Source organism: Osmerus eperlanus, chromosome 13 (genome assembly GCF_963692335.1).
Source record: "Osmerus eperlanus chromosome 13, fOsmEpe2.1, whole genome shotgun sequence".
Lineage (NCBI taxonomy): Eukaryota > Metazoa > Chordata > Actinopteri > Osmeriformes > Osmeridae > Osmerus > Osmerus eperlanus.
This window is the reverse complement of record NC_085030.1, coordinates 8,204,870-8,232,380: the sequence shown is the minus strand read 5'-3', so window position 1 is coordinate 8,232,380 and position 27,511 is coordinate 8,204,870. Positions and strand designations below refer to the sequence as shown.

General features: G+C 41.6%; 6 protein-coding genes across 6 annotated transcripts; 3 read left to right on the top strand and 3 right to left on the bottom strand.

Moving 5' to 3' along the window:
- Positions 1–557: 557 nt before the first annotated feature.
- atp1b4 (ATPase Na+/K+ transporting subunit beta 4) lies at positions 558–6,963 on the bottom strand. Its single transcript, XM_062476977.1, has 9 exons — positions 6,802–6,963; positions 6,481–6,550; positions 5,659–5,881; positions 3,845–3,973; positions 3,539–3,643; positions 2,916–3,118; positions 2,381–2,437; positions 2,195–2,287; positions 558–2,027 (listed from the first exon to the last, which is right to left on the bottom strand). The coding sequence occupies exons 2-9, from the start codon at positions 6,544–6,546 to the stop codon at positions 1,866–1,868; spliced, it is 1,038 nt and encodes a 345-aa protein (XP_062332961.1). The 5' UTR covers positions 6,547–6,550; positions 6,802–6,963; the 3' UTR covers positions 558–1,865.
- Positions 6,964–8,452: 1,489 nt separating this feature from the next.
- On the top strand, positions 8,453–15,165 carry tmem255a (transmembrane protein 255A). The gene is made up of 10 exons (XM_062476735.1): positions 8,453–8,741; positions 9,430–9,572; positions 10,211–10,273; positions 11,528–11,617; positions 11,906–11,971; positions 12,232–12,320; positions 12,500–12,571; positions 13,070–13,232; positions 13,396–13,533; positions 13,616–15,165. Exons 1-10 carry the CDS (start codon positions 8,684–8,686, stop codon positions 13,757–13,759), a joined length of 1,026 nt encoding a protein of 341 aa, XP_062332719.1. The 5' UTR covers positions 8,453–8,683; the 3' UTR covers positions 13,760–15,165.
- Positions 15,166–15,382: 217 nt separating this feature from the next.
- Positions 15,383–19,621, bottom strand: zbtb33 (zinc finger and BTB domain containing 33). Its single transcript, XM_062476732.1, has 2 exons — positions 19,393–19,621; positions 15,383–18,684 (listed from the first exon to the last, which is right to left on the bottom strand). The coding sequence occupies exon 2, from the start codon at positions 18,680–18,682 to the stop codon at positions 16,724–16,726; it is 1,959 nt and encodes a 652-aa protein (XP_062332716.1). The 5' UTR covers positions 18,683–18,684; positions 19,393–19,621; the 3' UTR covers positions 15,383–16,723.
- A 108-nt stretch (positions 19,622–19,729) lies between these two features.
- nkap (NFKB activating protein) lies at positions 19,730–23,007 on the top strand. The gene is made up of 8 exons (XM_062476734.1): positions 19,730–20,221; positions 20,331–20,411; positions 20,539–20,603; positions 20,717–20,815; positions 20,903–20,939; positions 21,036–21,221; positions 21,313–21,462; positions 21,569–23,007. The coding sequence occupies exons 1-8, from the start codon at positions 19,863–19,865 to the stop codon at positions 21,741–21,743; spliced, it is 1,152 nt and encodes a 383-aa protein (XP_062332718.1). The 5' UTR covers positions 19,730–19,862; the 3' UTR covers positions 21,744–23,007.
- On the bottom strand, positions 22,418–23,074 carry ndufa1 (NADH:ubiquinone oxidoreductase subunit A1). Its single transcript, XM_062476736.1, has 3 exons — positions 22,818–23,074; positions 22,605–22,694; positions 22,418–22,502 (listed from the first exon to the last, which is right to left on the bottom strand). The coding sequence occupies exons 1-3, from the start codon at positions 22,917–22,919 to the stop codon at positions 22,482–22,484; spliced, it is 213 nt and encodes a 70-aa protein (XP_062332720.1). The 5' UTR covers positions 22,920–23,074; the 3' UTR covers positions 22,418–22,481.
- Positions 23,075–23,143: 69 nt separating this feature from the next.
- On the top strand, positions 23,144–27,410 carry upf3b (UPF3B regulator of nonsense mediated mRNA decay). Its single transcript, XM_062476733.1, has 10 exons — positions 23,144–23,388; positions 23,924–24,030; positions 24,109–24,215; positions 24,395–24,493; positions 24,576–24,686; positions 24,783–24,826; positions 24,919–25,107; positions 25,448–25,611; positions 25,970–26,282; positions 26,367–27,410. The coding sequence occupies exons 1-10, from the start codon at positions 23,278–23,280 to the stop codon at positions 26,565–26,567; spliced, it is 1,446 nt and encodes a 481-aa protein (XP_062332717.1). The 5' UTR covers positions 23,144–23,277; the 3' UTR covers positions 26,568–27,410.
- Positions 27,411–27,511: the final 101 nt, after the last annotated feature.

Below are 27,511 nucleotides of genomic sequence, written 5' to 3'. Positions count from 1 at the left end.
GGACTGTGGGTGTGTTTGAGAACTGAGAAAAAGGGTTATGTAGTTTAATCTCTCACAGAGACCATGTGATCGTGCACATTGATTGATGCTTTATTTTCAATGCCATCCAAAGCCCTCTTATACAGGTTTTGATGTGATATTCAATATACACAGGCAACTAGTAGTGGGGGGTCAGACGGCTGAGCGGTTAGGGAATCGGGCTATTAATCCGAAGGTTGCCAGTTCGAATGAAGTTGTGTCCTTGGGCAAGGCACTTCACCCTACTTGCCTTGGGGGAATGTCCCTGTACTTACTGTAAGTCGCTCTGGATAAGAGCGTCTGCTAAATGACTAAATGTAATGTAAATAAGAGTGTGCTAAATGACTAAATGTCAATGTAACTAAGGTTTCAAAAATACATTCTACTATTGAGGAAAGCATTGTTGCCAATAAACAGTAACTGTCAATTCAAAGCTTTTAGACATTGAACTGATACTGGGCTTCTTTTTGTTCAGCCGCAACAGGTTTCCTGTTTCAGAGTTTTGTCACATGACTTGCACAACATAAGGACAGAAACACTTTTGTTCAATTAGTTTATTCAGTTTCACATTTATTTGCTTACATTGCTATAGTGTTATGATTCACTCAACAGTCTGAATTGGCATAATTCTTGTTTGTACTGAACTGACTCCACAGACCTTGAGGCAGTTTTGATTACTGATAGTGCCATGTCGACATTATGGAATATAATTAATAAATAATTCTGAAATCTCTTCAACATACATTTGAGAAAAGTAAACTCTTCAAGTGTGACAGCTAAATTATGTGTGTTGCTTCATCTCTGCTTGTGGATACTGTTTTGTTACATGACCTGTTGCATACTCTGATTGATATCCATGAAAAATAAGATTTGATCATTTTTCCTTTGATCTAGGACATATTACACATAACATGTAATAGAATAATCTGGCCATCTATACAATTAAGTGGTTTATACATTCTCATGAAAGAGCATTGTATGTATAAGATCATTGTATTTATTAAAGTAGCTATCAGAATAAATACAACATGGATACCAGTTTTAGTATGGACAATAGCAAAGATCAAATTAATTCTACATCAAATATAACATTGTTATTTCTGTAAGAGCAAGGGAAAGCTGTTACTACACATGTCTGACCATAAAGCACAATCTGTTCTCACAGTCAATCTCTCCTGTCATCAGCGGGTATTCTGCAGTATTTCATTCTCGATGGCAGTGTCATAGTGTTTGTACAAAAGAGAAAGAAATAAAGAGGCATAGGGCTTTATAACTGTGATAATAGCAAGTAGATAATACTGGAAATACAGTACAAGTGCCCTGCTGCTGACCATGTCCGTGGAGTCTATACAATGAAATATACATGTAACTAAAAGGTTTACAAAGGTTCACTAAAAAGAAATTAGTTCACAATTTGATTTCAAACCAAATGTGTTTAGCTTGCTTCTCTATCCATATTGTAACAGTAGGTATTTCTTACTGTTCATTAGGCTATTAACTTTCAAATCAATAATTGCATAGCTATGGCTAACGTTTGGGCAGTGTACAAAACTTTGAGCTGTGTCTTCTGTCTAGTTACCCTAGGGCTATTAATCAGGCTAAATGTCAGGTATGCAATGGTAATATTCAGTTTCACTACTTACTGCATCTTGTGCTCAGCACTGTCTGTGAGGTGAGGTGTGAATGTATGTGTGTATGAGTATGTGTATACTTCTTGAACATTATGTAGTCAATATTTTGTTTCATCAGAAGGCACAAGGGTATATAGGCAACATAAAGGTGTAACAGAATGAGAGTTTTCATATATTTTCCTGTCTCATTTTGTCATGGGGGCATCAGTGGTTTCCCTATGCACCCACGTCTAATGAGAAAGTCACTCTGCCTAGGTAGCGGTCGGTTTGTGAATCGTTGATGATTCCCTTGCCATTCAGTGTACACTGTACTTGAATGTGGGTGTCAAACTGCACCCCTGCGAAACGCACCGCCACCACTGGAGCTGAGTAGTTCACCTAGGAGATGGGAGATCAGGAACTTTATTGGCAATGCCTCTATAACAGTACTCAGGTATGTAGTCAACAACATGATACAATATTCACAAGCGAATCATCAATGTCATCAATCCCTTGTCACACATCAAAAGCAAGGACTATGATTGTAAGACGATGTCCTGACTTACATGTCTTAGTTTTCCATAGTAGGGATAGTACTTCAGATCAAAGATGCTTTTGGGAAAGAACTGAATTTCTCCAAGGGAATCAGGTGGCCCTTTCTGCAGGAGTGAAGGGTCATCGGTTACATTCTCATGACTACCAGTTTATAGTTAAAGAGCACTTTGAGGTCAAACTGCTGACAGTTACTGTACCCTGACACCACAAGTCACATCGATAGGTGTGCCTTGACCAGGTAAATACCCAAGAATCTGTAGGAGGAAGTATAAATACAACAATTAGAAAAGATACAGTGTAAAATTGACACAGTTGACTTGTGTCTGTGTTTTCAATCCCATCTCAGCTTGGCTTTATTTCGTATGTTTGTTTCCTGTCAAGTTTTGAAATGTTTCCATTGGAAATCCAGCTGGGAGAAGCTGTGCATGTACATAGACTTACCGAAAGATCAATTTAATACTGAACTTCAAAATGAAAGGTGTGTCTTTCAAGAACTGAAACAACTACCTCAGAAAACAGGTTTCACATAAGAACATCCAAATGTGGATCACACAGCTGTGCAGAGTGTGACCGTTGAAATACAGTTACTGGTCCCAGAACTCCTAGGTTCATGACCCCTCCAGCTTCTGCTCATGTTGGCCACAAGGTGACGCTGTTTTTCATGTGGACTGCTGACAACTTAACATGTGAACATCTGCAGATGCGCCCAGTGTGTGACTGATTCTCCCTCACCCTATTCATTCGAAGGAGGATGCAGGGCTTTCCCTGGGCGAAGCCAAAGTGAGGGTCCTGGAGACCTGAGCACTGCTCCAACCAGGACCTCTTGAACTGACATGACTTCCTCTCCGCAGCCTCTTCCAGGTCGTCCTGGTGGAAGTACTTGTTGTCTTGTGAACACTGGATATTCTTCCTCTCCTGCACACCGTCGTTGTACGCTGGGACAACGCAGGGAGGGGGAAAGGGAGTGAAGAGAAAGGAAGAAGGGGGGAGGGTGACTCCCATAAATAAGCACACAATGCCAAGGCCAGACTAGACCTCTGATTCAGGCAGAGTGACAGAAAAGGGGCACAAAACCCCCCAGCAGCTCTTAATAGAGGCACTGCACCCACAAAGAGGCTTTCCATTCCCATCATGCACTGCTAGTGGCAGTTGGGTTTAGGGACAATGGAGGAGTTAGAAGGGGGAAGGATTAACTAACTGTGCCGGCCCGCTCAGTTTGAGCAGTTCTCCAACACTCCTGACATTACTCCAAAACAAACAAACAATATTCTGCACTAAGTTTTACAATTTAATCTTACATTGCTCAGCTAGGAATAGGTTTGCTAAGCATGTTGTTATGTTGGTTTGTAACTCACGTTTGAGGTATTCTTCCATAGATTTAGCATACTTCTTCCAGGATTTCCGATCAGAGGCGTTAAAGATGATATCAAAGCCCTCGAGATATGGGGACATCGTCATACCTGCCAAAGGAAACATACAGACAGTCAACTGTGCCGAGATTCAGGTCAATACGACAGACTGAGGGATAGAGGGGTGGAGTATGGAGAGACTAGCAAAACAGAGGGCTAGGGAAGAGAGATGGGAGGGTAGAAGAATGGAGGAATGGGGAGAGTGTTAAAGATGGGGGGAGGCAGGCAGGATGGGGCAGAGGTCATATTTACCTGGTGGCATCACCCTGTCATTGTGGGTGGGATGGTAAGGACTGATAGACCACATGAGGCAGCACATACAGCCACCAAACATGGCCGCCAGGAACAGATAAAGTGCTGAATAGAATAAGAGGATAAGGCCTGCAGGGAGGGAAGAGGAAACAGAAAGTATGTTACAACTGTATACATTATAAAAAATGACTAAATGAATATTAATGACAACCTGGAATAGTTCTGCCAAGTTTGGGTTGTACTGTATGTTCTGTATGTGAGTAAACAGCTTTCAAGCACCCTCTTTTGCATGTGAATGGGAAAAATAATTGGACATCTTTTAGATATAATTGTTGTTTCTGTCAGGCCCGTCTAGACACTACTGTATTTGCTCAGAATTGTCCCTAATTGGTCTAATGATAGACATGCAAGAACGCCTTTCAAGAGAAAGTCCTTTCCATCGTTCTCTTTCAAAACTCGCCCAGCTAACCTTATGTGAGAACCCCATGAAAATAGACCCTTGTCCTGTAATTTTCAATTAACAACCATTAGCAACTAATCAAACTAAACGTGAACTAAATGAAATGGCTTTTGCTGTGCAGGCAATTTCACAGGGAACTGGTTGCAGCCAGCCTTGCGTCCCTGTAACCACAAAGGCCTTTCTGTTTGGGCTCAGTGAGAATTCTCCCAGCTGTCCTTTCACTCAGGAACACAGTGAACCTCCGGTTGCCATCGTAGTGACGGTCTTTTGCAGCCATTGAGGCTCGGCCAGCTCCAAGGAGCCTCGATCACCCCACTCTGGTATTGTGTCCCCTCTTACACACTCCTCTCACAGGACACACATCACAGGACTTCAACTCACTCTTTTCTTCCACAGGCACATGGGCCCCATTCCCTTACAAGTATTCACACTGTGGTTAGGCCTCTGAGTGGAGCTCTGGAGTCCGGCTCTCATTGGGTAGGACTTGAAGTATTGCTAGGTACTGACATGAATGCTAGTAATATAATGCTAGTAATATTAATGCTAGTAAATTTTGCCCAGTACTTTTCACTTAGGTTCTTCTTGGACTAAATTCAACTTCCTGTGTAACTGTTAGGCCTGAGGATCTTGAACAGAACCACATTACCCATAAGCCAACAGGATCAAGGCACTACTCTGTCATCACAGATTTAACAGACCAGTCTAGAAAAGGATCCCCACCAAGAACACTTGCCTGCCTTACACAGACGGCCGTATGGAAAAAACACATGTGCATCTTTTAATGTTGGTCCGCATCTACGGAGCCTTGAGCATGCAAGGGTGGGCCCTGGGGTCAAGGGGGCTTTGGGAACGAAGGGTAAGATTTATGAGGAATGTGATTCCTGGCCAGCGCGTGGCCCGGAACAGTGAACTCTCACCAGGGATCTGTCCCCAGGCAGCCTGTTTTTGTCAGGATTGCTCTGAGTCGTCTGTGCACCTATGTAAACATGGTGCTCAGGGACACACACACACTCGCAGCACAGTGAGCAGAGGCAAGGGACTAGACTGGGGGAGGGAGGCACATGTCCAACCCCCCACTCCTCCCCCCCAACTCCAACCCCCCCAGAACATCAGCTTAAAACAAATAAATCATGATACCACCCCTTCTCTAATCATTGATGATCAATGGAGCTGATCTGTTATAATTTGTTATTTTTATTTATTTTGTAGGTAAAAAGGATTGGAGTGGATGATATATAATCAATTAACTATACTAGAGTTCAATATCTTATCTTATTATTTATCTTTCTCAGCTGAAGCCTATATAAATATCACAAAACATACTTTTTCATACTTGTTCTCTCTCTCTACTTACTCCAGCTCTTTCCGGAGCGACCCATGAACTCCCTGGTCTCTGCGTTCCATAGATAGGTCTTCACGTCGTCTATTTTCTCATGGAGTGTTCGCTGGGGGACGGGCCTGCGCTTCCATTTCTCAAAGTTCAGGTCCTCCTGTTCCAGAGGCTGGTGCTCTGCCAGGTCATCCTGCTCCTCCTCCAGCTCGTACCCTACCCCATGCTTCTGTGCCACCTCAGCAGGCTGGCAGAGGGAACACAGAGGTGGGGGGGGGGGGAGGGTGGAATCCCATTTATTCACATTTGCTGTAGAGTTGGTGGTGTGTGTGTGGGGGGGGGGGGGAGGGGGGTTGCAAATCAGTTGAAAGACTAAAAAGCTAAGCTGTTTAATTGAAAGTTACTGTGATGGTCAAGCCCCATTTTGCATCAAATGAACCCTCAACCCTGGCGGCCCTGTTTGGGAGATCGGTGCTTCACAGAGTGGACCCTCCTGCTTTGAGCAGCAGCTGCAGTAGAGCTGGAGGATCATTCTGACTGCCAGATGTTACACACAAACTTCTAGTGTCCAGGGGCCAGCACAGGTCCCAGCGGAACCATGTATTTTTTTTTAAAGCCACTTGAATGTCACTTCCCTCGCAAGACCATTTCCTGACTTAAAAAAGGAATACAAATCTGCAAAGTAGTCTTTAGACTAGTATATTATGGATGTATGGATCAGATAATTCCACGTATCAGTCATAAGACATTTTCTTTATGTGGAAATTATCCCAAGGAGACCGCAGCCAGTAAAACAATGAATAGCATATCCCATTCCTTGCTGCCCTGCAGGCTTGGTAGACTTACTGGATTTGGTGACAAGTTTCCAAGGAGCTCCTCTTCAGCCCCTCCCTCGGTAGATTTGGGGTCCATGATTCTTCACAGAGGAGAAAGGTACTTGTTAAACCAATCACATCTACCGTCCCCAGCGAATTAAAGCGACACATCCGTAACAGCTATAGAAAGTTCACCAAATTAATTGCAATTAGAGCTATACATATATGTATATATACTGAATTATTTCATATAGCAAGTAAAAGTATTTTAAAACTGTTCAGCGAATTATACCGTTGTACAAGCCAATAAATAATACTTTTACAATAAAGATTTACAACTAAACGAACATACCTGAAGTTTTCTCTTCGGTGAATGTATCAGGCCCTCTTGACCTTAGTAGAACGAATTCTAAGTTGGTCAAAAAGTGTTTTTTGATTTCATTAGAAAGTTTTACGCACGCATCAAGAGCCGGGCGCTGAGGACCTCCTCTCAGCTAAGCGCGCATCATAGTGAATGAATACATACTAAGAGGGAGAATAACTGGGGGTGGGATCTGGACACCAGGAGTTTTTTTAATCCCCAAAGAACTTTGGCAACGGTAGAGGCTCATGCACTGCATTCTACACACGCACTCAACAGTGCCATTGTCTGCTAGGCTGAACTAAAGTCTGATGCAAAGCCCCGGCTCATCAAAAATAATAGGGGCCTATCTACAACATGCGATCGTCAATCAAACTCTGTATGCGAGCTACATATTTTTTTGTTTTGTTTGTTTGTTTTTTAACGTATGCGAACGATTTACCTTCAGATCCAGCATTTTAACATAGTTGTGGATGTAGCCCCCAATAAGCTGCTTCTTTATTGTGGTGGCATAATAACTAAAGCATGGACTGCAAGAAACGTTTAAAGTCCTTGCGTAAGCTTTTCAAAAGCTGTCGTCTTCGGACGTTTAAGTAGTCCCCATCCTTAGAGCTATCTGTACTCCAGTCACGTAGCCTACAGTGCTGTTATCCCATGGACTTTCTGGTCTGTTTTTTATGAAAGGCGTAATGCCGTCATGGAAAAAAATCTATTCTCCGTTACAGTCATTTTGTGAGAACGCAGAGACAAAAATAGAATGCCAGGACTTTCATATAAATTCGTTTGGATTATTTAAGTTAATAAAGTTAATTATGATGAGGTGTTTAACCTATATTCTAAATAATGGCCTACGGGTAGGCCTAATGCTAGCTTTTCAAATAGGCCTAACCAACTGATTGTCATTTGTGTAATTAAATTGTTTACGTATAGGCATATTGCAATATGGGGCCTAGCCTAGGATACTTTAAATTACCCGGTCTTCAAATTAATTGGTCTTCAACCAAGAGTCACTGTAGCTTTCCAACATTTATAACGCTACGGTCCAATTGATCAGTTTTCCATCATATTATCTTTGAGCAAACTGCTTTATAGGCTATGGCATAAGGTGGCGCTCGAACATATTCAATACAAGGCAATAAGCCAAACGACTTATTAGCCTGCAGTAGGCTACACTTTGGATCTTCATTCTTAATACTAAGTTTGGTTATCTTGAATTTTTGGTAGGTTAAGGAAAAAATTTAGCACAAGCACGTCAAACATCAGAAAAATGAGCCCACAACTGAAAATACATTTGCATAGGCTGTTTTGTAGGCTACTGCTTGATAGAACGGTGCAACGTAGCCTATTTGACAGTAAGATAGGCTTATCACGTTTTCCATAGAAATAGGTTACAGTAGGCTATAATGTAGCATGTTATTATCTTTTACAAATCACATTGATAGGGAGTTGTTGTTGTTATTATAAATACGTTGTTATGATAGCCTACTATTTTATTTGATTTACATGTGTTTATTAACCAGAGTGTATGATCACATGTTTACGATTTGTTCTGTTGCCAGTTATTCAACATTTCGCACGTCTGTAATACACAGACACAAGCCAACCAAGCTGTGCATGCGCAAAGCGAAGCACTACACTGGAGAAAATCAGAGCGCATGGACAGGCGGAGAGATGAAGGTGGACATGTCAATAGACGCAGATGTAAATGAGACAGCTACGGCAGCGGGAAGACGTCTGCAATCAGAGAATGACACTGCAAGCAAAGTTGGCGTATACTTTATTTCATAGCAGTAAACAATTATTTGATACTCAAATTAAGTATCTAGTTTATAACCTTGAATCATAATCATAGGCCCATCGCGCGATTTCCAAAATGCCTTCTGTTCAGAACCAACAAGCCAATGGACTAACGCTCTCCGACACTACTATGGGTATGTGCGCAAGGTCAACAGCATGGGTGCAGCACTTTTAAGGGCTATAGGGCAGTGTTTTGAGCAAAGAAAGATCAAATATTGATCTTTTATTGATTGATCATCACTGATTCCAATATATGTTGTCGGGAGAAAGAAGTGGGCTACCTTGTTTTCTTTGTGTTGCCATCTTTAAATAGAACTGAAGTCTACGATAGGATCTGAGGAGGTAATTGATTCAGGTATCAAGATAACAAAATGTCCGTAACATGGTTTTAGCGAAATACAGAATGCATGGTTAATGAAAAAGGGGAAATCTCCTTATATTACATCATCTTCCATTTCTAAGGCCGCCGCCTTTGCAGGTGCTGCCACATTAGATAAGACGAATACAGCTATGGTGACATGGCGTTTGGTGAAGTGAAATATTATGATCACAAAATTATACATGCACACCGTTTTTAATGTAATATTTAGCAATCATATCATCATTTTTCAATCATGCTACTCATTGTCTCAATAGGCTTATCATTTTTCAAATAGTTGCGTTTTTTTTTTTTTATATGTATCAAAATCTGTCAACACAAAACAAAAGATAAGATGGCAGATGATGACGTCCGGCATGCAGCAGTTCAAGGCACACAAGGTGGAATTGGTATCTTCACTAGGAGTGCACTGTGGGTGTTCATGCCTAGCCTTTTTTTTGCAGGATCATTTAAGAGGAGGAAAAGGAAGTCCATAATGGTCACAGTGATGCTGCTCATTGTATCTGTTCTCATCCTTATATTTGGACTGGCTGCCACCACCAGGACACAGAACATTACAGTGGGCGGCTATTACCCTGGAGTCATAGTGAGTAAAAAACTGAAGTCAACCTTCAGCTGAACAAAGCTAATGAATATGTTAGGTATTTGTGAAACTGGCTGTATTCATTCTTGTTTCTGCAGAACCAAGCCTCAGGTTTCAAAGCGATTAATTTCCACACATTCATTATTCAGCATTGTTGCCATTAATGGCTGAGATGTACTCAATACTCCATAAATCAGTCTTCACCACCCAAACGTTTACACTTCCAGCAGTCTGCCTCGGGACCATGCAAAAAGGTTGAAGAGTTTATGATAGTGATGCATATTTGGGAGAAGAATAAATAATATATTATTAATCAAATCTATGGGGAATTATTTCCAGGAACAATACCACTTCAGATTTCAGGAAGAAACAGTGTGAGAATATAGGCCAGATATTAGAGAACAATAACATGATACACTGCAACATGATATTCATAGATCCTTCACTGACAGCAAGATTAAACACGACTTTGTTGCACCTGAGATGTTTTCTCATGCAGTTATTGAAATGTGCTGATGAAAGGTCCTTCTTGGAAAATGAACTGACAAAAAGTTTGCAGGCATTATTGTGCTACACATTGTACTGCTTTACCATTCCATTTGAAACACCAATTTGTGATTAAAAATGTTCTTTCTTTTCAGCTGGGCTTTGGCTCCTTTCTGGGAATCATCGGGGCCCATTTGATAGAAAATAAGAGGCAGATGGTAAGAAGGTTTATATTACACATGAGCTTTAGTATCTGTTTCTCTACCATGGGTCTCTAGAGCTCTGTAAACACACCACCATTAAGCCTTCTTCATTCTTCAAGCTACATTTAACTCGAGTCTGAAACCCAAATTATGTTGTTTGTGTTGTGTGTCACTGACACAAACAAACTTGATATTCCGTGGCAACATGTCACAGCTGGCTGGTAGGGTTTTAGGGTGGATATTGGACTGTGTATCCCAGGCTTCTTGCTAGATGCATCCAGAAATAGACCAGTGTAAGCGGAGGAGGACTGACATCCTTGCTGGAATGTACGGAAGGAACTCCAGATGAGAGCAACGAGACGTGATCCAGCCCTGCCACTCTTCAGATTAAGAATGTTTGGAGTCAGACAGCCTGTGCTCCCATGCACCCCCTACAAAGTTTGGACAAGGGGAACATAGCTCAAAGCTCCCCATTGCCTCCCTCCCAAACCACCCCTGCCAGCTTAAGTGCAGGCACAGTCACAGAGAAGCTGTTTTAAAAAAAATGCAAATATGAGATACACCATCCACATCTTCCAGGGAACACTTTGTTACTGGAAGTCACCGAGTGCTTACAGTGTCATGTCTAAATTTGGAAATAATCTCGTTACCATTGAAAGCGGATGTGTACAGCTGAAATTACCATACTGGCATATATATTCATTCACATACTAGTACTGCAGAGGAAACCTTTACTCAAGTACAAATACGATGTTGCCATTAGCTGTAGATTTTTTTGTCAGCTTAGAAGGGTGAGGTGATGTGTAACTGAATATGTGCTGTCTTTCTTTGAGAAGTGAAAGGAAGGGAGTTGAGGGAAGAGGGGGAGGTGAGGGGAGCAGTGACTGAAAAGAGCCAGGCATGGTGCCAGTGATGGGGCACCTCTGGAGCGGGGTGACAACAAGAGAGCTCTCAATCAACTTTTGTCCTTTACCCACCCTCAATGTCCCTGCCCCTATCCGCCCCTACCCTGCCCAACCTCCCTCCTCTGTCTTGTCTTCCTGCACCCAGGGACATTCAGATGCACAGACACACCCAGGGGTTGCACTTTCAGTGACTTTTTTTGCACAGGCACACACAAACACACACATTTTATGTGTGCGTTTGTGCCAAATTATTTTGATGCAGCAGGTAAGGTATATGCTTTGAGATGTACACTTGTGACTTGCTGTTGGAAGGCATGGTTCATGTCTGAGTGAATGACATTGACATTTCCTTTCTCTCATACAGCTGGTGGCTTCCATAGTGTTCATCAGTTTTGGAGTGGTAGCTGCCTTTTGCTGTGCCATTGTAGATGGGGTTTTTGCTGCAAGACACATAGTGAGTATCGGAAAACCACACCTACTTTAGAAGTCAACACAATTATGCCATACACAAATGTGCCCTGACCAAATACATTTACAGGACTGTAATTACTGTGCCTCATCTGTATTACGAAGTAGAAAAGTTGATTATATGGGTTATTAAATAATGGAAGAGGAAAGGAATGGATAGCCCTCATGTAAAAATCAATGACCGCACTTTTGACCACAGTTCATAGGATGATGCTTCCCATTGGTGTGGTTACAGTTATGTGCTGTGTGTCCATGGTAACTTGTTGTACAACAGGATCTCAGGCCCCTGAATGCTGGTCGCTGTGACTACCATTCCAGTGAGACTTCATCTGAACTTGATGTGAGTAAACACCAGTTCCAATTTGGATTGTATCGTTAGATCATTTAAAAGTGATTAGAACAACTGATGGTGCAGTATAAACTGCAGATTAAAAGTCATTATTCAGAGAGAGAGAGAGAGAGAGAGAGAGAGACAGAGAGAGACAGAGAGAGAGAGAGAGAGAGAGAGAGAGAGAGAGAGAGAGAGAGAGAGAGAGAGAGAGAGAGAGAGGTTTTTATACTACTTGCTATGATAATAAAGACTGACTGTTTGATTACCAGGTTCCCTGCCAAACATCATCACGTGTATCTTGTAACCTGCGTGTGAAAAGCAAGACCTGTTACTGCTGTGACCTCTACAACTGTGGGAAGTGAGTATGCCAAATCTGTCCTTATATGATTGTTTGTTACTGTGAGCCTTTAGAACAATTTGATTAGTTGACTTTGATTGTTTCTTTGACTCAGTTTATTTAAATTATTCTGCTATTTTTGTTCTTTTTTGTAAGCGAGCAGAATTGGAAAAGAAATGTCTTTTTCACTTATTTTTCAGAGATCATCCTTTTATGGTACCTCAGAATAAAGATGTTTTGAAAAAGTTCAGGAAAACGTCCATGATTTGGAAGTAGGTCGCTTTCTTTTAGTGGTAGTCATTGACAACCCATGTCTCCTTGTTGTGGCTGAATGAACTCTAGTGCTGTAGCTGTGTAACTGTCTGTCTGTGACCCACCATAGTCAACTGTGGATGTAATTTATCCTGCATGTCCTGGTTCCTCTGTCTGTCTGACAGAAGACCAGGCCTCATCCATCCCAGCCCTCTTTTGTAGCAGTAGCCGGTTCCCTTCATTCCAACTTGGTTTGGAAACCCACAGTGGTTTTACAGCCAAAGACCCATTGATGTACTCCTATACTTAGATCCATTTAGGCATCAAACAAATGTAATCTGGTGTCAGGTACCCAAGGACTGTCGGAACATGCCGGCACGTCCATCTCAGACCACAGTAACTGTAACTGAATACGATGGTTTTATTTATTTATTTTATTATGGTTTTTATCTCTTTCTTTCTCTCCCTGCCTCCTTGGTACTTCCTTTCCCGTGTACGTGTCTCACCCACTGGGCTAGCCGTGTGGAGCTGATGGGGGGCTACCATGAGTACACGGAGGTGAGGAGCTGTGAGGACGTGGTGCACCTCTACCACCTGCTGTGGTCCGCCACCATCCTCAACATCGTGGCTCTCTTCCTGGGCATCATCACAGCAGCTGTGCTGGGGGGCTTCAAAGACATGGTGAGACACATCAGCACTAGCTTGACTCACTCAGCGGAAGAAGAAAACCACCAAAGACCAGGGGGTTGTTATTCATCAGTCGTTGGGACTCTGCTGATATCAACTTTTCTATAATAGACAGTTGGTGTATGTATAGATTAATTCTCTTTCAACCTGTTGCCAGACCCCTGTCCCCGATTCATGTGAACCTGAGGCCATCCCAGCTCCTGTCCGGCCAGAGGACTCTAATCCCAGCACCTCGCTCAGCTCCTACTACAACACTGCCCCCTGCCTGCCACCTTACACTGCATACGACCTGCAGGTAACTCTTGACTGAATCAATTCAAATGCCTTTCTAATGATGGTGGATAAACCCTACGAAGTGTTCCTTTGTGTCTCCTCAGGGTTCCACCATGTTTCCAGACTCCTCGGGCCTCTCTGATGACTCCCAGTCTGGAGCAAGCCACATGTGGCCCACCATGATCCCCCCACGCTACTCTCCCCCATACTACCCCCCTGATGAGAAGCCCCCTCCATACAGCCCCTAGGCTGGGAGGGGCTGAGAGCGGACAGGGGGCTGCCTCCCCCAATCCCCTCGCTCTGTTGCCAGACACCGTGGGCATTGATGATGGGTGCTACTCGACCCCTGGCTGGATCTTCGGTCTCAAAGAGAACTATTATCTGGCACTCCGGAGGACTGCTCCTGAGAAACAAGCTGAGAGCAGTGTTGTTGTTGTTGTGTACAGAGACAAGGAGAGACAAAGAGCATGAGTCGGTGGTGTGACTAGCAGTGAGTACAGTTCATTAGAGCCAAGTGGAGGAGGACTCCCTCATCCTATCTAGGCTATTTGAATTCAGTTCTGCCCTTGGTATAAGGCATAACAAGTGTCATATTTGGCATGCACACTCTCCCCTCAGCATAATCTCTCCTAAAAGAGACAAGCTCTTGAGATGGAACTGTTACGGATCTGCCTTAATATCTGTGGACTTCCAGAGCTCTACCAGTCTGTCATCACCATCTGATGGATGATCTCTCCATAGACAATCCTTTCCTGTTGTTTCATGCCTCCCTATGTTTGATCTGCCTCAGCACATGGATAACTTCCTGTCCTAACTGGCCGTACAGTCCCCATGTGTATTCACTGGCATTCCGCAAGTGGCATGACTGGTGTGAGGAGGGTAGTTAGATATGTCTTGTTTGTGAATGAATAGCACGAGTACTGTATTCACCTTGTATGAACACTATGTTAGCCTACTTGTGAGTATTTGCTTGTCTTCTCGTACTTCAATTTGGGGCATCTAGATCTCAATAACTGTACAGAGATGTCTAGTGTTGTCCCCTGTAGGACTAAAAGCTTACCGGCTGTGATTAACTGCACATGATCACAGTACATTCAATGTCAGCCGTGATAAAACAGTTACATACTTAAAATAACCTGTATAAAAGTCAACAATATCTCAGTGTAATGAAAACAGAACCTATGTGAAACGTTTCCTTTATCTCTTAGTATATGGCTCAGTCTAGTGTTAGGCAGTATTTTATTCTCAAGAATGTGAACAGGGTTAACACGTATTACAAACAGCAGTTTTTTTATGGGAGAATATGGTCTGCAGTGCAAACTACCATTGTACTCTAGATGTATTGTATTGTCAGTGCAGCTACTGCAAAAGCTGCACAGGGAGTTCACTCTCACTATCTTCTCCCTCTAGGTAGAATGTGATATTACACTTACAGTATATACACAGAATGCTATGTTGAGTGTTAAAGTCTTAGTCACAGAAGCCCATCTCAAAGTGATATGCAACCTCAGTAATACCCAATTGATTTTGTCAGCTTTTATCACTTACTGTTTACATTCAATTATTTGATCATCACTTCCTCAGGGGCTGAAGAGGGACTTTGGCTGACTTAAGTCTGTGATTCATTTGCTATTAAAGGTTGTTTTGTGTATAACATTTGTACTGTTTTACTTTGAGTAGCAAAACTGTAAATACTTAACTATTATTGTTTATTGCTTTTACTCTTTCAAAACAGCACTATAAAAATTGTTTCCGCCATCACATGGTTGTAATGTAGCACCTTCCTAGCTTTTAGATAGAGCTGTACTTTGCGACGGAGCAACTGGAAAAAGAAAACGGAATGGAGCAGCATGAAAAAAAGAACTACAATCATTTGTACTGTGTTTATTATTTATTACTCTATCACTATGATCTAATAAATAAATTTAAACAAGAAAAATGTTAAAATACAAAAAAAGGTTTTAAGAACAATTATATGTACAGGATCCACCACGGTTAGTTTTTAAACATTAAAGCCGAAGGTGCTTTTAATGTATGACACTGTAGCTGTACAAAATCCAACTCAATTTGACTAGACTACACATTGACAACATAGGTACTTGAGGAAAAAAATACTATAAAAGAACTGTCTGTATCAACCTCCTGTGTAAGTGCTATAACTCTATACACAGAGTAATGGAAGTCCTATGATAACCTATTTAGGCAATCTGTATTCAGCGAAAAGGCAGATTTTGGCTTTCTTTAGACCAAATGACCTTAAAACACAAAAATATGGCCAGCATATGAAAGGGAAAAAGGTCCAAATTAAATATGCATGTCAAGTCTTTAACAGACTTCAATATCCAATGGTAACTTATCACTTAAATAATTGAGGAAACCTTTCTCTGGTGGAATAACCTTGTGCACTTTCTGTCACACTCATTACACATTGTCTTTCGATTTTCGAAATAAAATTAATTCTATACAAACAGGGAAGTGAGACAATATTAAGTCAGACATTCCAAGTCTCAGAAATCAATTAATAAAACAAAGGTTATCTCATACAGACATAGTAAGGGGGAACTAAGAATTCAAAGTACTTAAGTGAACTTTCCCTTTGATCACTCCATTGTGCATACACGCAGAGAGATGTATTGAGACTAAAATCTGTCCCAGAAGACAGAAAAAGCATCCTAGTGATATCTAGATCATTCCATGTGATTGCCATGATAAAGTATAGAACGTATACTTAGCAACACCATTCTGCTACATTGGGAAGAACAAGTCAAGTCATTGTCAACAACAACTTAAACCATAATATTATGTCTTTAGAATTAACCAGTACACTTGTTTTAAGATCATTCAATGTTATCCCCTGATTTGAAACAAAAGTTAAACCCAATGTATAGTCCATAAATATAGAAATTATACCTACATTAAGGTTACTCTATTTGACTGCATGAATGACTTTAGTACTAATGTACAAAAGTAAAAATGTTATCATGTTGCTCTAAAATACAATGACAGACATTACATAATATAGTTATAAGAGCATGATAAAAACCAATGTGTATTTTCTAAAAAAAGACGGTTGTAGGCCACTAAAGCACAACAGATCCTCCTAAAACTACATTTATAAACAGCATGGATAACATGGACCCCAAAACACCATTCAAAGGGGAACCCCCTGAAAAGGCACGGAACACAAAGCAGTGAGTAAACTGCCACCCTGCTCAGTATGTCTCTGGTATAACAAATTCAAACTCGGATGAGCCAGAGGGAGGCGGAGGAGGGGGTTGTGGAGGGTTAGTGTGGCTTGCTGGTCGGGGGTGAGCACCTGGTCGAGAATGGGCACCAGGCTCCACAAAGATGTCGTCCCAGTTCAACATCTTGCCCTGTGTGGAGGACTGAAGCCCTTGGTCTGCCAGCTGTCCTCTATTGGGGTTAATGTGATGCACAACGCCATCCTCGTTGATGACGGGAATCCCGTCTGGATCCTCAGACACATAGGAGTAGGGCTTCAACTGGAGAGTCTTACAAGGAAGCAGGCGGTACAAGTTGTTGTTGGTATCATCCTTTTCCTTCCTCCCCGAGGGATCCTGATTGTGGGCTTGTTTGCAGTGGGTAGACAACAGCTGGTAGTTCATGAACATGTCATTGCACAGCAGGCACTGGTACCTTCTCTCCCCTGTGTGATGGATCTCGTGTTTTGTCCTGTACTCAGCCAGGGCGAACACTTTGTCGCAGTAGTGACAGGGATACTTCTTCTCCCAGGAGTGAGTGTTGAAGTGGCGCCTCAGGCTTGTCAGACACACGTATGGCCGCTTGCAAACAACACACACGAAAAAGGTCTTCCCGTCCATGATGAGCTCATAGTGATCTTCCTGCTCCGTTTTCGTTCTTTTCTTGGTTGGGCCCCCTTGTGGCGAGAGAGGAGAGGTGTCAAAGGTTTTCAAAGCGGTGGACATGACGGCCCTTTTCCCTTTACTGCCTTTAGAACCTCCTTCCCCTGGGTCCTCTTTCATGGGCACAATGTCATACGTATTTTCACCGATGTTGGCGTACACTTTACATCCTGTAGATAGAGAGTCGATCTCTGACGCCTTATCGAGTGTTATTGTCTTTTTCGCAGCCATGACGGATTTGGAAATGTTAACGCCTACTTCATTTATAGTGTGGCCAGGTGACTTTACATCTGAGAGCCTTATTTTGAAATCTCCTTGTCTGGGTGTGACAACCTGCTTCTTGTGGACGCCTAATACCTCATGATTTTCAGAGGGCAGTGAGGTGTTGTGAAGTTCTGGGGTGAAACTGATCCGGATGGGTTGGGGTGTGGCAGGGGAGGTTCCCCCAGAAGTGGGCCCATCAGAGGAGGATCCACCAGGGAGAGGGGGTATACTAGAGCTGGTGTCTGGGGACATCATGGGGCTGTGGGATTTAAGGGATGAAGGAGGGCTATGGAGGAGGGACAACTTGTCTCCATCTGTTGGGCCAGCTTTGACTGTTTTCTGCTGTTCCTTTGTTATTGCAGGAATAGCCTCACATTTTTTCTTTGTCACAGACTCTTCCTCGGAATCAGGTGCATCCAAATCGATTATCTCAGAATGTTTTGATTTCTCAATTGCTCTGGTCTGGGCGTCTGTCTTCGAGACAAACAATACCTCGTCACTGTCCGAGTCCTGTTCCTTGTCTGTACTTTTGTCCGTCTGATTGAACTCCTCAGCTGAAAGTGAAAAGGACTCCGTTATAATGGGCATCATCAACCCATCATCATGTCTATCAGTCGAGTTTTCAGTGTCTTTGGACAAGCCAGGTAAGCCCTTGACTTGTGACAGTGGAACACCCAAGTTTGCAATGAACTTCACACCCAATGTCTGCCCAGCACTGATGAGTTCCTCCAGAATGTCAGAGCGGACTCTAACAATTTTTGAACTGTAGATGAAGTTTAGAATTTCCTCAAAAATGTCTGCCCGAATGAAATTCAATTCGATCACCTGCCCTGCCACTGAAAAAAGTTGGTGAAAATAAGTGCTTGAGGCCGACAAGATGGTTTTGTGAGCTCGAAATTTTCGGTCTTGTATTATTATAGTGACATCGCAGAATAATCCATGATTTCGCTGTTCATTCATTGACTTCAGCACCGTGGCTGAATATTGTGTGTCTGTTGCAGAGATCAGCTTTAGGCTCGCCATCCCTACGGAGGAAAAAAAACATTAGTTTTTTTTATTGACACACATTTACAAGGCACGTGTTTATAATACATCACAATTATAAACCCTTAGATACTTGTAATGCCAGTGTAGTGGCATAAACTGAATAAACGTGGCTACATGACAAATAAGTAACTTTGCAGAGCTAATGGGGGGCAAGTGGGAGTCAGCTCATGTAGGCTATTGCATCAAGGTTTGGCTATTCAAGTGTCCAAGCTAGTTGCCTTAACTATTTCAGTTTGAGTCTTATCCGGAATGCCTCCGATTTATGACACAAAAGACGTAAACATGTTTTCTGTTTTCAGCTTGAAAACTCAATCCCATCTGGCCGAGCTAAACAATTGACAATTATGACTGCTCGATGATAAGCAAACTACTCAAAGCATCCTTACAGTGGGCATAAGGTTCACATAAATATGCAAATTGCGATAGAAAGAGTCGATTTGCCTAAAATATAAGTGTTATAATAGCCGACTCCTTTACAAGATAGTTACAGGGGAATAACTATTGTGTGGTGACAATACGATACCAACATTAGCTCGCTAGCTACTGTAGCTAACTAGCTAGCTACTTTATTGCTAGTTCCCTTCCTGGTTACCACGGGTTGCGGCCTTTGACAATAGCTGATCGAGATGTGATTAGACAATGAAAAAAACGTTCCACCATTTATTTTCCTAAACAGCACAAAATACCTGCAACGTAACGCCGGATGATCAATCTTTCAAGAAAGTAGATAGATGATGATGGCTGCAGACAACGAGTCACCCCCCTGTCGCAAGGCTGCTCGTTATTCCATGACCAACAGGAGTCGCCGTTGTTTCAGTCATTTGCAAGTGAAACGTATCGTAAACAGAACATGACACACATTACATGGAATTAATCAGACTAAAACAAATACTTCCATTGCTGTGAACCTCACAATAAAAATAGACTGAGCCTGCAACGGTCATTCATTCCGTTTAAAGGCACGGAACTATTGTTTTATATTCATATTTAGAAGGGATGTTTACTTTCCTTACACTCGCCGTTATTTCCGTTTTCCGGTTGCTCATGTACAGAAGTCGCGTAAAAACAACGATGGCTGGAACAGTGGAGTGAATACATCTACGCACTTCGGTTTTGTAATTTCTTTAAATGTTTTGATGTTTTCAGATACAAAACTATGCCTATGTTTGATCGGACAGGATCTAATGGCAACAACCATGAAGACCAGACAAGCCCTGGGAGGGTAAGACGGCGAAGTCGTTCTCGCAGCAGATCTAGAGAGTTTGGTCCTCTGCCAAAGGCCCCAAAATACGATACAGACGTCTCAGTGAAAGATGAGCGAAGGTCTCGACAGTCCGAAACTCGTGAAAGAAATGTTAAGAGGTTTCGCATGGGTAGCCCACGTAGTCGTTCGAGGTCTCGAGAGAAAATAAACAGTTGGTATGATCAGCGCGATGGCAGACATGGTTCCAGGAATGAGTACTACGATCAGCGGGATGATGCTCAACGCCAAAGACAAGAGGCCTTCAACGCAAGGTACTTGAGAACCTATCTGCCTGCCTGCTCTCATCAATATAGCTTTCCTGTCTCGTATCTTCCCCTCTTCCAAACGTTACTTAATGAGTTAATCCGACTTATTTTTCAGACGGCTACAAGAAAGGGAGAGAATTGGTGAACTAGGATCGTCTGAGGTCTGGGGCTATTCTCCGAGAGTAAGAGAACCAGAGTAAGTGACAAAAAAAACATAAATGTATGAACAATTATGGTATTCAGAATTACATGTGCTGATTATATCAGCACCACCGAAGCCCACTTCCTTAAGTGTCTGTTCTGTGCATTTTCCCTCTTACAAGTTCTGACGAACATACACCAGTTGAAGAGGAGGTGAAGAACAGCAGCTCAGATTCAAGTTCAGAAGGTGGATATGTTTGCTCAGTTCAAATTATTACCTATGTTTGTTTATACATATCTAAATTCTTGTTTGGTAATTGCTATGTTGAAAATATAACAACTAATTGATCTAACTCACAGATGACAAGAAAAAGAAAAAGAAAAAGAAGAAAAAGAAATCAAAAAAGAAGAAAAACAGGAAACACTCAGAGGATAGTGAGTCAGAGTCTGACTCTGATGGTAAGATATTTGTTGCATTTTTACAATTACATTTTGGAGATGTCTGACTGATTGAATAGTTGTGTATATCCCACTTTTGTGTTTAAGGAGAGGAAGTAAAGAAGAAGAAAAAGAAGAGCAAAAAGTACCCAATCACATTTTTTATGATTTCTTTAGTTGTTGATCATTATCCATACACAAGGATTTAATCATCGTCCCAATTGTCACGTCATCTCTTTAGGAAGAAGTCCAAAAAGAAGAAGACCAAGAAGAACCGTAAACAGTCAAGTGACTCGAGCAGTGAGCAGTCAGAGGAGGAAGAGGATGCCACTGAAGAGCTCTGGGTGGAGAGAACCTGCACGGATGAACACATTGTCGGGCCGGAGGCTCCTCTAACCCACCTGTCCCAGGATGACAAGCCTCTGGAGTGAGTCACTTTAACCATTTATAGTCAATATCAAAGTCAAGTACCTGTTGAATGGTCAGTTAATGCAGACATTACCTTTTGCAACCCATAGCTTTGGTCATGCGCTGCTGCCAGGTGAGGGTGCTGCTATGGCAGAGTACGTGAAAGCAGGCAAGCGTATCCCAAGAAGAGGAGAGATCGGGCTGACCAGTGATGAAATTGCAACATTTGAGAAGTCTGGCTTTGTGATGAGTGGGAGCAGGTACGGTTGCATTAGTTGTCTGCATACAAGTGTTCTTATGTGTATATTTGAAATACCTGTACTTGTAAATGGAGCTGAGTTATGAACGCTATTCTGCTTTCCCCAGACATCGTCGTATGGAGGCTGTGCGTCTGAGAAAGGAAAACCAGATTTACAGCGCAGATGAAAAGAGAGCTCTTGCATCCTTTAACCAGGAAGAGAGAAGGAAGAGGGAAAGCAAGATCCTCTCCAGTTTCAGGGAAATGGTGTACAGGAAAACCAAAGGCAAAGATGATAAATAAGTCTTGTCCCTAAAGGTTCATAACTTTAAATACCTTTTTTCCTTTCCCTAAACGTTGTGTTTTATTGTCTGAGATCAAATGTTTTTATTCTCAGTTTTTGTAAAGGGGAATTTAAATAGTAATGCAAATTGATTTTGTTCATGCATTATGTATAAGTCTGTCAGTTTGACAGAATAGAATGAGCTACCTTATTTCTGTGCATAAGTGTAAAAAAAAAAGTGGATAGCGGGTGCACAGGTTAAATGGTATTTTGTAATTTACTATTGTGCATTTCTAACTTCTCCAGTCTAACCTTGAACCGTATACCTTTTTAGGTCATTTTTATTTTTGCAAATGTGCATGTAGTTTAGCTTGAGAAATAAAATTTGTAACGTGGCTACTAAATCATAACATTGTACTTGCATTATTTTAACTTGAATTGCTAGCTAGGAAGATCTGCATCTACAGGACTTTGCATACATGAGGCAAATCATACAGTATAATATTGTACTTACACACACATAAACTACACACAAAATCTGAGATGCTGATATGTCCTGTCATTTCAAGGCTATACTTTCATACCTGACAGTCCCTCAAATTATTTTGAAACAGTAGGCTGTCCAATGGTACAAACGAGATGATTACAAGTGAAATGTTTTACTTTAAATCAGTAACAGAAACGAGACCAGTCATTTAAATCGCATAACAGTAGTTTAATTTACAACCGAAATCCAGCTTAATGTGAAATCTGTATCTTCAATGGATGTTCTCAAGTCCCTGTGAGAAAAATAAAATACACATTTGTTAAGAAAACATGAGGTAGGTCACATGTTTACTTGATATGGTTTAGCCTAGTAAAAATGTTGGTGACATATTTACTTTAGACTGGTGATACACTCCAGTTCCTGACAAACGTTTGTCTCTCTCCATCAAGTACCACTGGTAAGGAACTCGCGCAATTCTCTTTTCCTAAATAATAAGAATTCAAATATGTTAGGACGGACTGGGCTTACAAATATAGCTCATTTATATTGCCAATGCTGTATGTAGCTAAGCAATTGGATAGCATTTGGTAAAACAAGAAGTACTCACCTTCCCCCCGTTCGTGAACTTCTGGATCTCAGCAGTGAGAATACCAGGAATAATGAGACATGCGGTCATGATGCCAAGACCGGGCAATATTTCATACCACATAGTTGCAGTGTATATAATGTCAGACACACACGTAAAGAAACAGACACTCTAGGTGCCTGGAAGGTAACTTTGCCGAGAAATTGTGTTGTTTTCCTATCAAAATGTCTACTGTCCTCTTAGACACATTGACGGTCATTAATTTTACTTCCGGGAGAATTTTGCATGAGCGTTCCAACTTCACAGCGCCGTCGTGTGGCAGAAGCAAGTCAAGCTCAACAGCCAAAAAAAGAAAACAGTTTTGTTGTTGACTAAGCGCTAGCTAGCTGGTTCAGGTAGCTGGCAATTCGTAACTACTGCCATAAAAGTTAGCGAGGTTGTATTCAAATCAAAACGATTGCTAGCTGTCTAGCCATCAATTATGAAAGAGGACAAGGAAAATACTCGTCCAAGAGAGAAAAGGGTGGAATTAAAAGGCGAAGATGTGGAAAAGACAGAGAAGCCGAAGGAGAAAAAGGAGGCAATGACGAAGGTACTAGTAGCAAGACTAGCTAGCTAACGTCGAGCTAATTTCACTTGGCAGGTTACTAGCTAGTTTGGTTGCTTAAAGTTCGCGTTGCTGACTATCTAGCTACCCTTTTCCTTGAGGATTCGGCGTTTGTGTATAACGTCGACTACATTGTGGATACTAGATTACTAAACGAAACAGTAAGATTGTGTTGTATACCTGACATTCCAGGTTTCACTACAATAATTGTTAGTGATTTAGCCTAGCTCACATTAGCTACTTTAACATTCTTATTGCCCCAACCCATCTCCTATTAATGCTGTTGTTGCCATCTCAGAACATCAGTATTAACAGTAAATGGTAGGCTAATATGATTTTTGATAGAAATGGGCTTAACTAACATGGCAATTAAGTAACATTCTAATAGCACCACACGTTTGCAACTGTTATATACTAGTATATAGCCTAACTATACTCTGATTCTGTCAGCTACATAACTAGTTTGCAAGTTTATAAATCAAGAAAAATTCAGTGTTTGAGACACTCTTGTTTCTTTCAGATTGTCATTCGTCGCTTGCCGCCTAGTCTCACCAAGGAGGAACTGGAGGAGCAGTTGCAGCCTCTTCCAGAAGTAGACTACCTTGAATTTTTCTCCAGTGACACAAGGTATGTGATTGATTTAATTACTGCCTATTAATGTTGCCATTTAAATTGGAGATCAAATTAACTCTTTTTCTATTGCAGCATGTACCCACACTTGTTTGCAAGAGCTTACATCAATTTCAAGAATCAGGAAGATATCGTTCTCTTCAGAGACCGCTTTGATGGATATGTGTTCATAGACAATAGAGGTAAGGTTTGATATCTCAGAAGTATGTACTTCTCAGTGATGATAAGCATATATTTTAAAACATAAAGCACAGTTTGATAGTATTATTAAGGTTCAACTTTAAGAAATCTTTCTGATTTACCTCCACCATAAAAAATCTCAATGGCATATATGTAACGCTATACTTTGCTTGTTTAACAGGTCAGGAATATCCAGCTATTGTTGAATTTGCACCTTTTCAAAAGATCGCGAAAAAAAGGAGTAAGAAGAGGGATGCTAAGAGTGGAACAATAGATGAAGGTGACAATATTATGTTGTGGACTTGAAGAGCCATTTCAGATGATCTCCTTTAATGTGCGACTAATATGTGATCTGCTCTTAGATCCTGAATACAAGAAATTCTTGGAGTATTATAATGCAGATGATGAGAAGTTTACATCTACCCCGGAGACTCTTCTTGAGGAAATTGAAGCCAAATCTAAAGAATTAGTAGGTGTGTATAACCTGAAGCTATTATATTGTCTTGTAAATTAAATTCACATTGGGATTCCTGCTTTAATGTTTTTTGTTTACACTTTTATCTCTTCAGCCAAAAAAACAACACCTTTATTGGACTTCCTGAAAAATAAACAGGTAGTTGTTGAGAATCTTCTGTTCTGTGATTGTGTATCTGTTTGTTTGCATGACAACCAGATAACTAATTGTTATTGTTTCTGTTTGATTAGAGAATCAGGGAGGAGAAGAAAGAGGAGAGGAGAAGAAGAGAACTGGAGCGTAAGAGGTTGCGGGATGAGGACCGTCGCAAATGGAGGGAGGAGGACAGGAGGAAACGTAAAGAGGTGGAAAAGATGAAGAAAGGTGACAAATCTGTGGAGAAAGAGAAAGATCAGGCAAAAGAGGAACCAAAAATTAAGGTGCAGTTAAACGTTCTACACGTTTATTGTTTTCCATCTACACATTATGATTTCACACATTTTCCTAAAGTGGATCTACTGCTTGTTGCTGTTGGTTTTGCAGCAAGACCTAGAAAACCGTCATAGATACAAGACAAGAAAATACAAAAACTACATAGGGTACATCAAATGGAAGGGGGGAATTAAATGTTGCAGACTCAGGGAGAACAAAAGTTGTCCTGTCAGTCATGGAGTCACATATGAAAGTGTAAAAAAAAAAATGCGTACAAGAAAAAAAGTACAGAATTGTCAGTTACAATAACATAGCAAAGTACAGTTGTTTTTGTGTGTGTCTGTGTAGCTCCTGAGAAAACCAGATCGTGGAGATGACTTTGATTCTGAGAAACCTAAAGAGAAGGCAAAGAAGCCCGAGAAGGACAAGCCCATGAGGGATGACAGAGTTTCTGGGGGGGTCGACTTGAGGAAACGCCAAAACAATGAAAACAGGGAAGACAGAGGACGCAAGTGAGTTAAATCTGACATTGTTCATTAGGGCAGCGTTGATTCGTTTTGCGAACCCAGCAATTTTGGCTTGAGTTCAAAAGGATTCAAACCAAAATATCCCACCCCCCTCCCTTCAAAGACTGACTACTGCCGGGAGGTAGGCCACAGATAATGAGGCCAGAGGTAACGCCCACAGATAACGGATTCATTAAAAGTTACTGTCAAACCCCTAGATTTATTGGTTGCTATCAGGATGTGAAGTTTATTTCAGCAAATATGACACAAATGCATCTCAACAACATTACCAACCCTGCCTTTAATACGTTGCAGGTCATCCACACCACTAGTATCTTTCAAATGTGATTGTGTTTATGAGCAGAGCCGACGACGAGGGGCGTAAAGACTTCCGGGAGCGGGATGTAGACCGAGACAGGGAACGGGAGAGAGAACGGCGTCAGAAGGAAAAGGAGCGGATAAGAAGACAGGACGAGGACCGGAGAAGGAGAAGGGAACGGCACGATGGGGAGAACACTTACAGGAAGAGAGAAGAGGAGGCGAAAAAGGAGAAAGACAGAGTCTGGGAGAAGAGAAAGGGCGACCATGCTGGAGACTCCATTCATGAGAGATCTGAAAGGTCATCTAAAGATAATAGAAGGGAGGAGAATGCTAAAAGAGACAGATTAAGGAACAAGGTATTAACATGAATCCTGTTTCTCATTTATCAGTTAGCAATTGTGTGAATACCTTTCCTAACTTTCTGTTTTTCTGTGCTTCAGGATCGACCTGCCATTCAGCTGTACCAGCCAGGGGCTAGGAGCCGGAGGGGTGGTGGTGGTGGTGGTGGTGCTGGAGGAGGAGGAGGATGTGGTGGTGGTGGTGGTGGTGGTGGTGGAGGAGGAGGAGGAGGAGAGTCTCACGCTGTTGAAAGAAAGCCAGAACACGAGACCAAAAGAGTCCAAGACAAAGGAGATGAATGATAAGATGAACCCAGGTGGCATGATCAGTCAGATGAGGACAGGTCGAGGTGTGCTACGGTCAGAGCATTCTGGGGACAGAATAGTTGGAGTGCTCCTCAAGCAGAGCTCCATCCAGCCACTGTCAATCAGAGGCGTCCGTTTGTCAGCGGTTCCTCTAGTGCCTGAACGTGTCCCTTTTTAGATTTGCTTATGAAGAAAGACAGGAAAAAGCTTGCACCTCATTCATGTTTGCAAGACTATGGCTACATAGGGCATAAGTTAAGCCAAAGCTTTCTAGGACCACATTAACTCAAAGTGACCTTACCTCAGTATTGGTACATGGTATGTATATTGGATTGGCCTTCTACTGCAAGTCTTTCACACAAAACATACTATGTACACCTAATTTTCATTCAGCTGTAGGAGAACTACATGCTCTGAAGTCAATCAAAAGTTTTTTGTTATCCTTTAATAAGGATTCGAACCTATGAATTCCCTTTGTTTTGCCACACGAAAATCATTAATTTCTGGTTCTGTTGTTTAATCCATACAGCGATTAAGGAAGGTAGCCATTTTTTGACTATACTGAACTGTGAGCCATGCCTTGATTTAAGCGAGCATGCACCAACCCTGTGGCCTTCTTTCTAAATTAAAATGCACCTCACCTTTACTCGTAAGCTATGCTGCACTAATAAAAACTAAAGCAGTATGGGCAAACAATGTTACCAATTGTATTAACATAGCCACTCTCATTTGAAATAAACATATGTTATTGAAGTGTATGTTTCATTTTGAATTTCTGAAGCCTTGCAAAGAAAGATTTGAGAGATATAAATGGGCCAATAAAGAATGTTTTATTACCAATGTGTGTGATTTGTTTGGGTATCACAAATAATTCAATACGGTGAGCCTATGACATGATTTGTTTGAAAAGATTGTGTAGCAACCTTTTACTCGAGGTTATC